General features: G+C 47.8%; 1 protein-coding gene across 8 annotated transcripts in view; it reads left to right on the plus strand.

The window, feature by feature from the left end:
- RASSF2 (Ras association domain family member 2) overlaps positions 1-17,075 on the plus strand; it is a 77,260-nt gene that overhangs the window by 48,045 nt on the left and 12,140 nt on the right. For all 8 annotated transcript variants that reach the window (XM_073559502.1, XM_073559498.1, XM_073559504.1 and 5 more), the window contains 2 exons: positions 4,163-4,254; positions 9,875-10,038. In XM_073559502.1, the coding sequence (XP_073415603.1) occupies positions 4,163-4,254; positions 9,875-10,038 (256 nt within the window). The remainder of the gene's footprint in view (positions 1-4,162; positions 4,255-9,874; positions 10,039-17,075) is intronic.

The raw sequence follows: 17,075 nt of genomic DNA on the forward strand, positions 1-17,075 counted from the left end.
CTGAGGGACCAGCCAGTGGCAGGCTTTAGAGATGCGATGCTTAAGCAAGCTTTGCGGGAGCGCCTGCGTGCTAGGCTGCGTACGACTTTTGCAGAAATTGGGATGGAAGCACGCATAAGGAAGCGGGAGCAAGGGATTGCAGCCTTGGCAGGGATGGTCCGGAGCCGTGAAATACCTACCTCGAATGAGGAAGAGTCGGATTGGTCCCTCACATTACGGCAGGGAATGCGGAAAATGAGGGCAGAAATAGGGAGCCTGAAAGAAGCCCTCGCTGTCACCCTGGAGACCAATCCTATACCCCGGGGTAACTTATGGCAAGAAATAGTAGAAGTTAGAGGAGAGATATGGCGCATAAGAGAAACTTCAGAAGCAGCCCCAGAATTTAATCCCGTATCCTGGGATGAAGAGCGATTACAGAGGGGGTATGCCTCCCCTGGAGGATGAAGACCCAGACCGAAGTGCCCACCAGACAGGCACAGAAGTGAGTGTTGGACTTGTGGGAAAATGGGGCACCTGTCAAAGAGTTGCCCTACTTGAAACCGCTGACGACAAAGATTCGCTCACCCCTCTGAAGGTCATGCTCACTGGAGAGAACGCGGTACCTAGAAGAAATAGTACAGTGAGTGGAGGGGAGGCCTCACCCAGAGCAAGGCAGAGCCATGGTGTCGGACGTCGAGAAGTGATGGAGAAGGCGTCGTCTGCCTACAGTAAGATGTCGGCATTCTTCAGGAGCGTGAAGGTGAATTGGGTGAAACACCGAATTGGATCCAATGGTCTCCTTTATGAGACTCAACCCGAAGGAGGGGAGAAAGTGCCAAGTGTCCCTGAAATGCTCGCTCCCACGGTTCTTGTGTGTGTGATGAGGAAGAACCACTTGTCTCGTTCTCTGAAATGGATAGTTCGCTGCCTGCCAGCCCAAGGGTAGTACGTAGGTCTGGAACTCCAGAGATGGCTGCTCCATTTAGCCCGGATGTTCTCCGTTCTCAATGACTCAAACTGAACTATGCCGTGCTGAGCGGACGATGGCTGAAATACCTTCTACTCGTTATGACCAAGACCAGTTTATTTGGCAGCGTATGGTGCGAGAAATGGAGGAGTGTGAATGTCTGATGAAGGGACTCTCGCCCGTGGAATGGCAAGCTAAAGGAGAGGGGGAGTGTAAGGGAGAAGTCCGGGCTGCGGGAACCTGCTTGCCGGGACCGGAACTGTTGAGGCTGCCTTTCCTGTTGCCTGGGGGAGGGAATAGGACAGGGCCCCATGACCCAAGAAGAGGGGGCGTGTTTAGTCAGAGAACCCGTCTGGAAGCTGAGGTAGAAAGCGCGTGAATCTGCAGAGAGGCCCCCGCCGTCAGCGTGAGAGCAGCAGGGCAGGCAGCGCGCTCCGCACCCGAACCGCCATTGCTACAACAGACAAAATCATAGAATTATAGAAAGGTAGAGTTGGAAGGGACCTCCTGGGCCATCTGGTCCAACCTCCTGCTCAAAGCAGGATTCACTAAGTCGTCCCAGACTCGGTGGTCTAGAGACAGTTTTGGTATGGGCAGGCGGTGTGCAGCAGGTTCAGAGGAGTGCTCCGTCCCCAGAGCACAGGTGCTGCGCAGGCCTGCGTCCATTATCCCCTGCCGCCAACCTTGGGGACTTGATAGAAAGAGGTGCAGGGTGCCCGGGGACTATTAGAGAGCAAGGCGTCATATGCTCCGTGTCGGTGAGTACAGCGCATGTGCCACATAAGAGAAACCGGGTATGGGACAGACACTTGCGCCCTGATTTGCCAGTTTATACTTGCCGGTCTATGTTGGACCCGGACAGTGCTGCAGCCTTAATTGTCTTGGCCGCATCAACTTATGGACTAGGGGCTCAGTGGAAGGTAGCGGAGACTGACTGCTGCCGCCAGAAGACGGATCCTCGTTGTCTATAGGACCTTCCTGGATAAGCACCGCGCCAGCCGTTGTTGGCGCAATTGACTTCCCAGCAGGAGTCACAGTCTGAGTAACTTCTGACACGTTAGGTGTTTCACAAGAACTGCCGTTACCTGATTCATTGTTCCTGAACTCTGCATATCCTTTGCAAGTTGAACCGTTTATTCCCTCATTTAACTGTTTACCTCCCTGCGTGGAGTATCCCCTGTTAAAGTAAAGTTATTAACTCTTGCTCTGCCTTCTGTCTGTCACTGCATTCGCAACCTAAATACACAGCCATAAAGGGCAAAGTCTCTTAAAGATTCATCGGACTGCTGTCTTTCCACATCCTTAACTTTGACATGGTTCTTGTTTCAAGTGTAACTCTTAACCTGTCTAGTATCTGTTCAGCAGGAAGCCAAGATTTAACTTCCCTTAGCACAGCACCCCCTAGCTGACCGCTGAGGGCTCTCTTGGTACAATCTGAACTTTGCCGGCATTTTCTCTTTAAAGGGAACCTGTCAGCAGGATTGTCCTGAGTAAACTACAGACAGTGTCAGGTTGGCGCCGTTATACTGATTACAATGATACCTGGGTTAATGAAATCCGTTTTGTGGTGGTTGTTTAATCTTTATTTTCAGTTATTGAGATTCTGGTACTTTGGGTCGGCCTGTGTGTGGGGGATTTATGTGGTGCTCTGCTTACACATGCATCAGTATGGGCTTATGACAGGTCACTGATCACTCATTGACCTGCCTCCTATTTACCATACTGAATATACTATTGTTTAAAAAACTAAAAAATAACTATCATCATGCAGGTGCGGGTTGCGGCGTCTGCGCTGTTGCATGATACAATGTATAATATGCATCTATTCATTTTATTTTGTTTTGTTGAAAAAAAAAAATCTTAATCAAAATGGCGCTGGCGGCCACACCGGCACAGTAGCATCTATCACGTTCCGACCAATGATATCTCAGATGTGCACAATTGGAGACAAATATGGAAATGAGTCAGGCTATGGTACCATGTTTAGGCCATGCCGGCTGCTCAAGGTAGTATGAGCATCATGTGGACTTGCAAAAAAGAGTTCCTGGGACTCTTTGGAGAAATGACCCTATAGCTGTTTTGTGTGCCCAAGTGCATTCAGCGCGGCAGAACATTTTTCAGACAACTATTAATAACTTCATTGATAGCAGTCAAGGTGTGTAAGTGCCTGTATTTCTGCACGTGGCGTTCATTCTTGACACTGAATAAATAGAGATGTTTTTTAAAAATGTTTCCATTTTTTATCATTTGCATATTAAGGGTGAGTGCACACGCTGCGGATTCTGCTGCGGGTTTTTTCCCGCGGAAACGCAGGTAAAGTGACCTGCGGTTTGGTCTGCGGTTTTGCCCTGCGGTTTCACACCTCTACTATGTTAAAGGTGTGAAACCGCAGCAGAATCCGCAGAAACAATTGACATGCTGCGGAAAAAAAACCAACAGCTTTTCCGCAGGTAAAAAACCGCAGCGTGAGCACTGCGGTTTTGAAAACCCATAGGCTAACATGGTGAAGTACCATGTCTGCGGAACTGCTGCAGTTCTGCAGGGCCAAAACCGCAGCAAAACCGCAGCGTGTGCACATACCCTTACATGTCTATTGATTATGTGATTTCTATACTTCCACAAGTTCTCTTTCTCCGTGTTGCAATTTCTATGTTGAGGAGTGTATATCCAACAATGAGTCTTGGCCTACAACGACTCCTCCCGACTCTCCATCACTCTTGGCCAAGTGGACGTGTTTTTCTTCAGTGGGCAGAGAAAAAAAAGCCTCTGCCAAATCATGCAGAAATAAAGGACCATTCTTTCCGTTGACATCTGCTGTCGGGAGTCAATTAAGAGAACAGCATAGACATTAGGCATTTGGCATATCACAAAAAAAAAATGGTGAATTTGACCAGCTTTGACACATGATATGCGTGGCCCATAGTAAATGTTCAGATACAATATCTCTGGGCTTGTGATATTCCTCTGTGGAAATTTAGAGTGATACGATGTGAAAAACTCCTGTTTTGATTTTTGACGTCCATTTTTGGGCCATGGGTTCTTTTCACAGTGTATAAAATCAATGGTACCACACCGACAAAATAAAAGTGAATTGGGCTAAAGAATATACTTGGCTAATGCTGCATTGATGGACTCTATATAGTGTATAATTCTGTTTCCTGGAGTTTGACGCATTGCATATCAGCAATAAATTTGTTTAAATCTGTTTTCTTCCAGAAAAGTGTCTCAGCCAGCCACCATCCCTGATATCCAGGTGACAGAGGTGGAGAACCTCCAGGTCACAGAGGTGGAGGACACCCCAACTGTTGGTACGTTGAGTCTCCATGTGATGGGTGGACATTGGGCGTCTTAAGATTTCCCCAGGATTCTAACTATATAGGGGGTTTAGAGGTTCAACCCATGTATCCAAGAGGGCACAGGCTCGTTACCATATCAAGTCACCAGTAATATAAATGTCCCAGAAAGAGGAGTGCATTTTTTTTTTTTTTTTTTCAATGCATGGCAAGAAATTTCTGTATGGGATCTTGATTGGGAGAATGAGATCTTTTTCTTTTTTTTTGTAAAATTACGGTATATGGACACCCTAAGGACGAGTGAGGTACGGTAAGTTCAAATGTTTAGGCTGTGTGCACACGCTGCGGATTAGGTGCGGAATCATCCGCGCAGATTTTGTAAAATCCGCAGGTGAAACCGCAGGTCAAAATACCTGCGGTTTTACCTGCGGATTGCTCTGCGGTTTTGCCCTGCGGTTTTTCATCTCCTCAATGGAGGAGATGGCAAACCGCAGGGGAATCCGCAGAAAGAATTGACATGTCAATTCTTTCTGCGGATTGAAAACCGCAGATAATCCGCGCGGAAAATTCCGCACCGTCTGCACTGCGGTTTTTGATTCCCATAGGGAATCATTGTACTGTACACCGCAGCAAAAACTGCTGCGGGTCCGCAGCGGCCAAAACCGCTGCGGAACCGCAGCAAAATCCGCAGCGTGTGCACACAGCCTTATAGTTTTGGCTAAAAATGTATTTTTGCAATTTGAGTTCCATTCAGAAAAAGACAGATGAGGGTAATAAACTCCCCATCAGAATGAGCTCAGTTACAGATTCTTAGTGAATGTTATTCTGCAGCAAGCAATGAGCAGGATAACAAACCGCTTTAACTCCTTCATGACATGCGCCGTATATATACGGCGATGCGGGAGCTGCGTTTTCTCAAACCGCAGTATATATATACGGCTCACAAAAGTCACCATCTGGAGATCTGCTCAAAGCGGTTTGTTAGACTTGGTGTTAATGCACTAAGCTGCCACATGTGGATCCTGAGCCACAAGTTGGGGACTCCTGGTCTAACGTATTGATAAATGCATTTACTTTTAGGAAATGGCCCATCTGTGATTTTGTTTTTTAGCTTTAAATTTAATAGATATTTTGTGAATACTATATATTTTTTTATCATATTTATATGAGTTTTGTATTTTAACATAACTGTATGTTCCAAATTGCAACAGACAAATAATACATTTTAAACTACAATTGAGTGGCTTGTCTAGTTTGCCAAGGCTGGCGGCAGTCAGGCAGCGCTGCTGTCACATGACACAAGCATTATTGGGATAACTTGTTCATTAGAAGGTCACAGTGACAGCTGGGCCTTCTCATGAATTATGCATGGTGTCAGCTGGTCATATCCTGGGCATGTGAATAATTCAGCAATGTGTTCTAGCATTGGCGCTGCTTGTCTGCTGAACCTGTGTGCTGATAGCAACCCGAGGACATTCTCTAGACCTGGGACACCAATACAAAGTAACACCGAGCTGATACACAAATGATGCCACGATCTGACACACTCACCGCTCGGCTGCTGGCAGCCATACGCCCAGAATCCAGGGGTAGGGTTAGGGTGGACACAGTACCAGGGTACACTTCTAGTCCAATATGAACTCCGTGTCAGACTGAGGTGCCAAGGGCCCACCAGTAACATCAACCCTACAACACCCATTTTTCAGCTACATGCAAATATGACTTTATCCTCGTTCGCAAATTTCTATAGCAATAAAATGGGTTGATTGTTGAATAAAAACTGCAGCTTTTGTCCACACATAGTAAATCAAGTGTATTGTGCCAAGTACTGGTCATATAAGAGGTTGGTGGCCATTCCTGCACAGGGGCCCACCGGAGGATTCTCCTGTTCTCGTGCAGGCCAGTCCGAGCCTGTGAACAATTTTGATTTTTAGAGAAAAGTCTTGTCTGGATGTAACAAGAAGCCTGAGCAGTAACATCAGGGAGGACATCCAAATATTAGCCAAAAGCGAGAACTGTTGTTAAACAAACATGACCACGGGTGCCACCGGTGTAGTGTGCCGCGGAAAATGCTCCGGCACAAAGCAATTACAGCTTTCCAAATTTGCGGTTCCTGCACACCATAATTTGAGGAAGGACTGGTGGTAATTCTTATCTTAGGCATTGTGTGGCGCTGTTACTCAGGCACTATGTAGTTTATGCTTTTTGCAGTTTATGGTTTTGGTAGCATTGTTTAGACAAACGTTTAAAAATGTTATATAGCCAAGTTCAGTACTGGTATGATTGCTTGTATACTGTGTATACTGTATGACAGTACTCTATTACGGTTATCCTGGGTAGTGAATGGCGTCCTTTCTGGAGCCACAAGAATTACAGGATGTCCCCAACTGGGAATTCCTCTCTCCTGGCATCATGAAAGCACTACACTACACAATCTTTTATACCATTGAGTCTTTACTCTTGTCGAGGCACAAACTTGAGTATTATCTGAATTATTTTACAAGAAAGACAAAAACAAAAAAAAATTTGAGCCAGAGCACATGTTTGTATAAGTGCAATGCGTGCATTTACATTGTGGACATTTAACAAGCGTAACCGAAGATAAAAACAAAATAAGTAAATGCCCTGCAGTAAGTAAATGAATGGTAATAGTACATGTAAATAACATGGGGTACTTAGTTAGCATTGCTTTTTTTGGGGAGGGGGGCTGTTTATTTAGTTTACATAGCGTTCCATGGGTGGGTGTCTACAACAGTGAACTACAACAGTTGGATACCATCCCGATTGGGGTACACCTTGTTGTGGTGGGATGGCTTTTGTTCATCAAAACTATATCAACTAAGTACCCCATGGCATTTACATGTACCATTGCTATTTATTTACTGACTGCAGAGTATTTGCTCATTTTGTTTTTATCTTTAGGTTCTCTTTACAAGAAAAAGTTCGGTCTTTTGTCTATGGGTCGCCCTACCAGGGCTGAGGGGTACTCTGTACCGGGCCGGTGTCAGGGGAATGTGTCACAGCAGTGGTGACCCGGTCCGTGGCCCTGGGTGCCCAATATCAATGGCGGTGGTGTTAAAGGTGTTAGAGTTTATTGGTATAGTTCGTGATGCCACCCGTGGTATTTGGCAAGTGAGGTGATAGCCGATGCTGCGTACAGATCCTCTGGGACTGATGGTGTGGTGCAGCAGAGAAGGTATAGCTCCCCACAGGTGGAGCTGTAGTCCCAGGGCAGTGTAGGTGCAATGGATGAGGAGAGGCACAGGATGGTGTAGATGTTACCCATGTATAGCGATGCGGGAATAACTGGAGGACACCGGAGTATGCGGTTCCAAAGGTTTACTCACTGTTTGCAGTTCACACCACTGCCTCCGTACTGTGTTCTCCAGGTCAGGGCTCCAGCCAACCTCCAGGCAGGACAGGACTCTCCCTTCCACACTCCGCCAATATGTACCTTCACTGAACGAATCCTCAAATGCGCCTTTAGGTGCAAAGCACTCCAGTACTTAGTTACCCTGGAATGCCTCTCTCTAGGTGTTCCTAGTCTCTACTTGTATGACAGACAGCTGTAGCCTGCTTCGGGGACTCCTCTCCTGAGTCCCGGCTCTCTATCCGTTTTGCTGCTGTGTCCCAAGTCTATGGTGGGAGTAAGGCGTTAGCGGCTCACTACTCCTCCGGTGTCTGTTGCCGGATATAAAGATCCAATCAACCTCGGGGACCGGGCCCCAGCCTTTGTGCTGAGAACCTATAGGCAGGGTTCCTATCCAACCCACTCCTCCTCTCTGTTCTCCTTCGTTCCGATCTGTTCTATCTCTCTCTTATGGAATCTGTAGTCTTCAGTCTACGTCTCTTTCTCTTTCTCTTCCTTCCCTGAGAAGCTCGTTCCACTAAGACCAGTCCTCAGCCTCTCCTGTCTGACTGCCTTCCTCCGCCTTGAGCTCCTCTCAGGCTGACCTGCTGTCAGCCTGCTCTCTTCTCTGGGTCTCTCCCCAGACTGACCCCTTCTGGGTCTCTCCCAGACTGACCTGAAATCCTACACTTTCCCTCTCTTTTATATCATCTAACTCCGCCCACCTCCCAGCACATCTCGTGTTACGAAGCAGGGTTCCACGAGGGGTGCTCTGCAACCCCCCAGCCTGAAGCTGTTAGATGGCCCCACTGAACTATCCTGTGTGTGGAATGCAGGTGTGGAGCGTGGTCAGGAGTTCCCACCTTACCTGGATGGTGGGGCACTACACCTTAGGAGAAGGTAGTAAAAGAGTAATAGACATATTATATGTGGAGGCCAAGTATCAAAGATATGTAATGGCCATAAAAGAGGATCAATAATATAAATCATATATCATGATCCACATAATTGAAGCAGGACAAATGCAGGACAACTGCACATTTACTAGAAAGTACCAAACAAAGAAGCAGTCAAAAAATCCATAAAACTATGATATTTATTGAAGATAATATTAAAACATTAATAGATATGGACACACAGTGTTTGGACAGGGAAAAGGAACAGCATATAGATGAACACAATGGTCATGAAGGGCCAACGAGGCTGCAAACACCCCGCCAGGATAATAGAATGCGGAGCTAGATGGTATAGCTAATAGAAGTCAAGGGGTTATATGGAATATAATATGACAAATCATACAGCAAGTGCTACAATCCTTCATAAGGAGTATTCCCTGACAGAGTGCAAAAACGCACATATAAAATTGATGTATAATACACGTCATAATGATGACATAATAAACTGCATTGCTATACCTGAAGTACGGGGGGAAGCAGCAAGGTCGGTCCTGTCCCTGACGCGCGTTTCGGAGCTAAAAAAGCTCCTTCCTCAGGGGGCGTGCAGTACCTCTGTGACGACTGAAGCCTCAGGGGCGCCAGATCTACACCCAAACAGCTAACTTTTCTGTACTATAGGACCCTCTCTCTCTGATTCACCCCTCAGACCGCTCTCTTAAACGTCTGGGGACTCCATATTCCTCAGCACTCTCTCAGCATCCCAATCTCACCCTGAACTTCTCTCTCTTCAGTGGCAGTCACAGCACATCTACCTCTTGTCACTCGTCTGAACATTAGAGGTCTTGGCTTCATCAGACGGTGCTCTCTTGCTTCTTATACCTCTCTCATACTATGGCAAGCCTCTATCCAAGTGCCTGGCTCAGCCTCATGACAGTGAAGGCTACTAGGCCCTGCAGGGTGGCAATTCCTCTTCCTCTTTGGTTTGACCCTGATCCATCTACCCGAGACAGTCCAGAAATGGAATCTCCTCTCTCTGTAAAACTAGGACAACACACCAGTGGCCAATGTGCCTGTCTCCCTACTAGCTGCAGGGTCTACCAAGCAACTTAACCCCTTAACGACCGCCGATACGCCTTTTAACAGCCACAGTTAATGGCACTTAAGCGCCACTGAGAAATAAGTCATATTCATCTATCGCGAGGATCCCTGAATTACGGAAAGCAGAGATTTTGAAAACCCATTGAAAATTAACATAAATTGTATGCTGGAAAATGTATGTGTATTTTCAATATACAAAGTATAAATGTAAGCTTGATGATACTTGTGCAACCTTTAAAAAGTCTACCCAGCAAGGTTCTGATTGTAAACAAAACTACTTTTTACGTTCCAGATGATGAAGACGAGGACAAAGCCTCTCAGGAAGAAACTCCTCAGCTAATGCGCACAAGAAGTGATGTTGGGGTACGACGCAGGGGTAATCTCCGCACCCCAGGAGAACAGAGACGGATCAAACGTCACAGGTTTTCAATAAATGGACACTTTTACAACCACAAGGTACAAGGTTAACTTTAGTCGGTCATAAAACTTAATCTCATTTGACAGATAATGTTTAATAGTGTGAGAATCATGTGGGAATAGTGGAGGAGGGCAGGTATATCTCGCCCAGATACCTTTCCTATGTGGCCTAGTCTGGTCAGTATATCACCTGGTTACTAATGAATAAGGGGAGGCGGATATAAAAGGATGCCAGGTGGTTGTGTGAATGTCTCAGCCTGGGGACACAGAGAGCCTGTCTGTGTGAGAGACACACGTGAGTGAAAGCAGTGCCCACTGTAACTGTGGTTTGGCTGGACGGGAGAAGCCCGCCAGTTGGTAGTTAGGTTGTACTTTGTTTAGTTAGTGCCGGACAGGCAAGGATTTTTTTTTTCTTTATGAATTGCTTTCACCGTTAATAAACCTGACCCAGTGTCAGTTATACCCGAATCCCAGCTCTGCGCCTGAGTTTCATGCTGAACGCACATGACCTTTGACCCCAGCAAAGGCAATCCCGGAGTGTTTTATCACATTGTGGTGGAGAACGCGGGCATCACGTTGGAAGCATGAGCATGGAGGACGTGGTGAAAGCACTGGTACAGTCCACCGCCGTCCAGCAAGAAGCTAATCGATGATGATGGCCCAGCTGAAGGAGTTGGTGGACATGACAGTTACCGATCGTTCGCTTCTCCAGCAGGTGGCGCAGCGCTTGGCAAGCTTACCTGAGGTTAACCTGGAAGCCGAGTCAAGAGTAATTCACGTGAGTCGGTACTGGCAGAAGATGACGACCGAAGATGACGTCGAGGCATACCTGACCACGTTTGAACGGACGGCGGTGCGAGGAAAAATGACCGAAGGCACGATGGGCCGGCCTGATTGCCCCGTTTCTTTCCGGTGAGGCCCAAAAGGCTTATTATGACTTAGAGCCTGAAGCTGCGCAGGACTTTGCCAAACTGAAAGCCGAGATCTTGGCCCGGCTGGGAGTGACGACCGCTGTCCGTACACAGAGAGTGCATCAATGGACTTATCAGCCAGATAAACCACCGCGGTCACAGATGTTTGACCTGATCCACGTGACGAAGAAGTGGCTACAACCCGAGGTGTTGACAGCGCCAGAGATAATCCAGAGAGTCGTCATGGACAAGTACCTGAGAGCTCTACCGCCAGCCCTGAGGAAATGGGTAAACCATGGAAATCATACGACGGCAGATCAACTGGTGGATCTGGTTGAACGTTACTCCGTGGCGGAAGGACTCCGAGATGACGCTACCCCTCCTTATTCTTCATCATCTCCACGTGGAACCGGTAAGACTGTTCCAGGAGGTAGGAGAGAAGGAAAAATCCCTAAGACAGTGGGGGAGGAAAACGGGACTGCCCGCACTGCGAGGCCGAGAGTGACGAACTATGGTCTAAGCAAGGGGCCCGTTAGGTGTTTCCGCTGCCAAGAGGTGGGACACATTGTTGCGAACTGTCCGCTCCCTACTGAACCCATGCAGTGCGACATCACAGACTCTAAAAACCGCATGTCTATGGTTGCACGGGTAGTGAGTGTGAATGCTGGTCAAAAGGATGTGGAAAAACATTGTGTGATTTAACTGTTGATGGGAAAAATGTGGTGGCATTGTTAGACTTGGGAAGTGTGGTGACTCTGGTGAAGGCCAGTCTGGTGTCAGCCCCGACTGGACCATCAGACAAATTTTCTGTAACGTGTGTGCATGGAGACACCTGTTCGTACCTCACCACAGTCATATGCATTACTACTTCCTATGGGTCTGTGCAACATAAAGTGGGACTCGTCCCGGCGTTATTGCATGATGTTATCCTGGGCCGGGATTCTCCCCACTTCTGGCAATTGTGGGAGAATCAGTTGATACCCCAGGGTAATAGTGTACATGGTTCTTCTTCCAGGGCGCGTGTGGGTCCCGAACCCCTGGAAGAGGTCTCCCCGGAAGACTCGGAGGAAGAGTCTGCTGGAAATGACCTGCCGTTCCCGTTTTCAGTCATGGCGGGTGATACGGAGGAGACCGGGGAAGAGGAGGAGGCTGACAGCCGTCCACCTCCCCGTTTGCCGGATTTAGAAGTTCAGAAAGATGACTTCCAAAGCGAGCAAATAAAGGATCCTACCCTTTCTCAGGCTAGGATAAATGTAAAAGTGATAAATGGGGTACCCGTAGAACCTGGCTCTAGGCTGGCATATCCTTACATGGTTCTGGAGAATGATTTACTCTGTCAGATAGAGAAAAAGGGGGAAGACACGGTGCAACTATTAGTCGTGCCAAAACCCTACCGGCGGCAGATGCTGGACCTGGCCCACGGACATGTGATGGGAGGTCACCTGGGAGTCCAGAAAACCACCGAAAGAATATTACACTGTTTTGTTTGGCCAGGCATGCATCACGATATTCATGTATATTGTGAGTCTTGTCCTGACTGCCAAGCCTCTGCGCCTAAGCCCCGTTTCTGTAGCCATTTGGTACCCCTACCTATTATTGAGGTCCCGTTTGAGAGGATTGGGATGGATTTAGTTGGGCCCCTTCCACGGTCTGCACGTGGACACCAACATATCCTGGTCATCTTGGATTATGCCACTCATTACCCGGAGGCCATCCCTTTGCGTAACACGGCCACCAAGACGATTGCCAAGGAACTGGTGCATGTGTTTAGTCGGGTCGGTATACCAAAACAGATACTCACCGACCAGGGGACCCCCTTTATGTCCAGGGTAATGAAGGAGCTCTGCCGATTGTTACAAATCGAACCGTTACTCATATCCGTGTATCGCCCTCAAACAGACGGGTTGGTCGAACGGTTCAATAAAACTCTGAAGCAGATGCTGAGAAAGGTGATATACAAGGATGGGAAGAACTGGGACTATTTACTTCCGTATTTGCTTTTTGCCATCAGGGAAGTACCCCAGTCTTCCACGGGATTCTCGCCTTTCGAGTTATTGTACGCCCGACGTCCTCGCGGACTGTTAGACGTTGCAAAAGAAACCTGGGAGGGTCAGGTCACTCCGTTTAAAACGGTGATAGATCACTTATCCCAAATGCAGGACCGTATTGCGGCTGTTATGCCTATCGTCAAAGAACACATGATGCAGGCTCAAGGAGCCCAAAAAAGAATCTATGATAGGGGCGCCAAGATCCGTACGTTTGCACCCGGAGATAGGGTGTTGATCCTGGTCCCCACGGTGGACAGTAAGTTCCTGGCAAAGTGGCAGGGACCCTTCGAGATTAAGGAAAGAGTTGGTGAAGTAAGCTACAAAGTATATCAGGCAGGTAAACGGAAACCTGAACAGGTTTATCATGTAAATCTGATAAAACCCTGGAAAGATCGGTCTGCCTTGTCAGCGGAGCTGGCCCGTCCCGTCTGCTCGCATACCGTACCGGAGGTACGGGTTGCAGGGACTCTCTCGGAGCGGCAAAAGACTGAGGTCAGGCAGTTTCTACTTCACAACCAAAAGCTTTTCTCAGAAAAACCCGGGCAGACTACGCTAATGAAATATGACATCGTAACTGAACCTGGTGTCACAGTTCACGTAAAACCCTACCGAATCCCGGAAGCGCGCCGTGAAGCCGTTTCCCGAGAAGTGAAGGCAATGTTAGAGTTAGGAGTCATTGAGGAATCGCACAGTGCTTGGTCCAGCCCGATTGTGCTAATTCCTAAACCGGACGGCACCATCCGGTTCTGCAATGACTTCAGGAAACTGAATGCGGTCTCAAAATTTGATGCCTACCCTATGCCCCGGGTCGATGAGTTAATCGGTTAGGAAAAGCCCGGTATATTACGACCCTAGATCTAACAAAGGGGTATTGGCAGATCCCTCTGGCTGAGGCTGCCAGAGAAAAGACGGCATTTGCTACGCCGGAAGGTTTATTTCAGTATGTGTATATGCCGTTTGGACTGCACGGGGCACCGGCGACCTTCCAGAGACTGATGGATCGAGTCCTAAGGCCACATTGGCAGTACGCTTCGGCCTATTTGGATGACATTGTCATTTACAGCTTGGACTGGGAGACTCATCTCCAGAAAGTACAAGCTGTGATTGACGACCTGGGGGAGGTAGGTCTAACCGCGAACCCCAAGAAATGTCACATCGGGCTAGAAGAAGCCCGGTATTTGGGGTATGTAATTGGGAGGGGTTAAACCCCAGCTCGATAAGATTCAGGCGGTTCAGGACTGGCCGCAACCTATCAACAAGAAGCAGGTGCAAGCCTTTCTGGGGATCGCCGGCTATTATCGCCGGTTCATACCCAATTTTGCAGCCATCGCTACCCCCTTGGCGGATCTTACAAAAGGGAAAGACTCCGTCATGATTAAATGGAGTTTAGCGGCTGAAGAAGCCTTCCATAGCCTAAAACGGGCACTGTGCTCTCAACCAGTACTGGTGACTCCAGACTTCTGCAGTGAGTTTGAGGTACAAACGGATGCCTCTGATACCGGTATCGGGGCCGTACTGTCACAAGTGAGGGACGGAGTGGAACACCCAGTTCTCTATCTTAGCAGGAAGCTGAACAAACATGAGCAAATGTATGCAGTCATAGAAAAAGAATGCCTAGCCATTAAGTGGGCTCTAGAGGCCCTCAAATATTACCTGGTGGGCCGAAAGTTCAGGCTGATCACTGACCATGCCCCTCTCAAGTGGATGCACTTGAACAAGGAAAGGAATAGCCGGGTGACCCGGTGGTTCCTTGCCCTGCAGGCCTACACTTTTACGGTGGAGCACCGCCCAGGGGTACAGATGGGGAATGCAGATGCCCTGTCCCGAGTGCACTGTTTGGCGGGTATCATTGCTCGACCAGAGTGGTCTGAGCAGAGGGGGGGGGATATGTGAGAATCATGTGGGAATAGTGGATGAGGGCAGGTATATCTTGCCCAGATACCTTTCCTATGTGGCCTAGTCTGGTCAGTATGTCACCTGGTTACTAATGAATAAGGGGAGGCGGATATAAAAGGATGCCAGGTGGTTGTGTGAATGTCTCAGCCTGGGGACACAGAGAGCCTGTCTGTGTGAGAGACACACGTGAGTGAAAGCAGTGCCCACTGTAACTGTGGTTTGGCTGGACGGGAGAAGCCCGCCAGTTGGTAGTTAGGTTGTACTTTGTTTAGTTAGTGCCGGACAGGCAAGGATTTGTTTTATGTTATATTTCCTTTATGCATTGCTTTCACCGTTAATAAACCTGACCCAGTGTCAGTTATACCCGAATCCCAGCTCTGCGCCTGAGTTTCATGCTGAACGCACGTGACCTTTGACCCCAGCAAAGGCGATCCCGGAGTGTTTTATCACAATAGACAAATTAATATATCTTAAAATTGTTTTCTTATCCCCCCAAAAATCACTCCAGAGTCATGGCCATTAAGTGTCTTCATGTTACTTGCTCTCCACTGCCTGTTGTCAAGATTAATCTGTCTCTATCAGCAGAGAAGCCTAGATAAATTTCAGAAACTGGGAGCGGAGATGTGTCTCTGCACCTGGTCTCCTGTCTGTCAGATTGCATACAAGAGTAAGGGCCCCGTCACACACAGCGACGCACCAGCGATCCTGACAACGATATGACCTTGTCAGGATCGCTGGTGAGTCGCTACATGATCGCTGGTGAGCTGCCAAACAAGCAGCTTCACCAGCGATCAGGACCAGCGACACGCGGGTAACAAGCGACGCACGTCGCTTAGTTACCCGCTATGTATGTTAGTTACCAGCGCGCTGATGCAGGGAGCTGGTAACCAAGGTACACATCGGGTTTCTAAGTGCCGCGCACCCCTTAGAAACCCGATGTGTACCTTGGTTACCAGCTCCTGCTTGCTGGTCGCTGGTCTCCCGCCTGTCACACGTAGCGATGCATGCTGGCCAGCGGGAGACCAGCGATCTCAAAAATGTCCAGACATTCCAACAACGATCAGCGATACCCGGCAGGGGGGCCGGTCGCTGATGGCTGTCACACACAGCGATCTCACTGGTGAGATCGCTGTTGCGTCACAAAACTTGTGACTCAGCAGCGATCTCGCTAGCGAGATCGCTGTGTGTGATGGGGGCTTAAGAGTCGTTTCAATTTATAGCAGGCACGCCATTGAACAATGGCAAGTGCAATGCTTGATGGGAAATGAAGAATAGGAAGTTACAGTTCACATAGTGCTGGCAGGATAATGATGACACTGAAAAAGAGTGAAGGCCAAGTTACAGACCAGAGAGTCAAGACACATGTATTGTATTAGACTGATATGTGCACTAGAAGAGATTTTACTTATGGTGGATAGGAGGAGGAAAGACCATGCAAAACAATAATGGAAAACTATAGGATTGTTGTAGAGTGTATTATATAGCATGCTCCTTTTTCTATTGGATAAAGCTGTGAAGTGCAATAGATTTGAGTCACTTTTATTTTATGTGGGGCATTATCACTTGTGTATTTAAATCCAAGAACGGAGGCCATTTGTGAAGCCAGACATGTTGTCTCCTTTCAAATTAACTTCTCAATGATTTGTTCCTTCTGCCATCCACATGTTCAATCAATGCAGAAAATGTAATGAGTGTCCTAAAACAAATAATTATACAATGAAACGTGATTTGAGCTTCCTGTAGAAAATTTTATATAAATGAACATTTTCAAGAAAGTTGGAAAAAAACAAAAAAAGTAAATGGCCCTGATTCACTAGTATTGGTATTTCACCATGCTCTTGTTGGCTGTCATAGTTCCCCGCCATCGCATTCCCAAGGGAAAGATAGGGGCCCTATCAGATGCTCAGGCCAGATTGGTGGGCATAAATACCGCTGTCAAGAAGTGACAGCTGCAATCGGCAGTAGCGCATCAGTAATACACCCGACATCTGCCCCGTGTGGAGTGTGCTCTGCTCCTGTGCCTACTCCAAGGACCCTGACATGGTCTGCGATGGAATAGTATTTCATGGCGCATTAAGGGGTTAACAATCTGATCTTATCAATAGGACATTTTCTGATGACACTTTTACTTTAAGGATCTAGCATGCGGAAAGCCCGATACTCCGCCAGACCTCGAAAGACTGGAATATGTTTGGGCCGCTGGCGCCTGTAGTTTGATGGA

Source organism: Dendrobates tinctorius, unplaced genomic scaffold (assembly GCF_039654945.1).
Source record: "Dendrobates tinctorius isolate UK_male_01 unplaced genomic scaffold, ASM3965494v1 ptg000272l, whole genome shotgun sequence".
Taxonomy (NCBI): domain Eukaryota; kingdom Metazoa; phylum Chordata; class Amphibia; order Anura; family Dendrobatidae; genus Dendrobates; species Dendrobates tinctorius.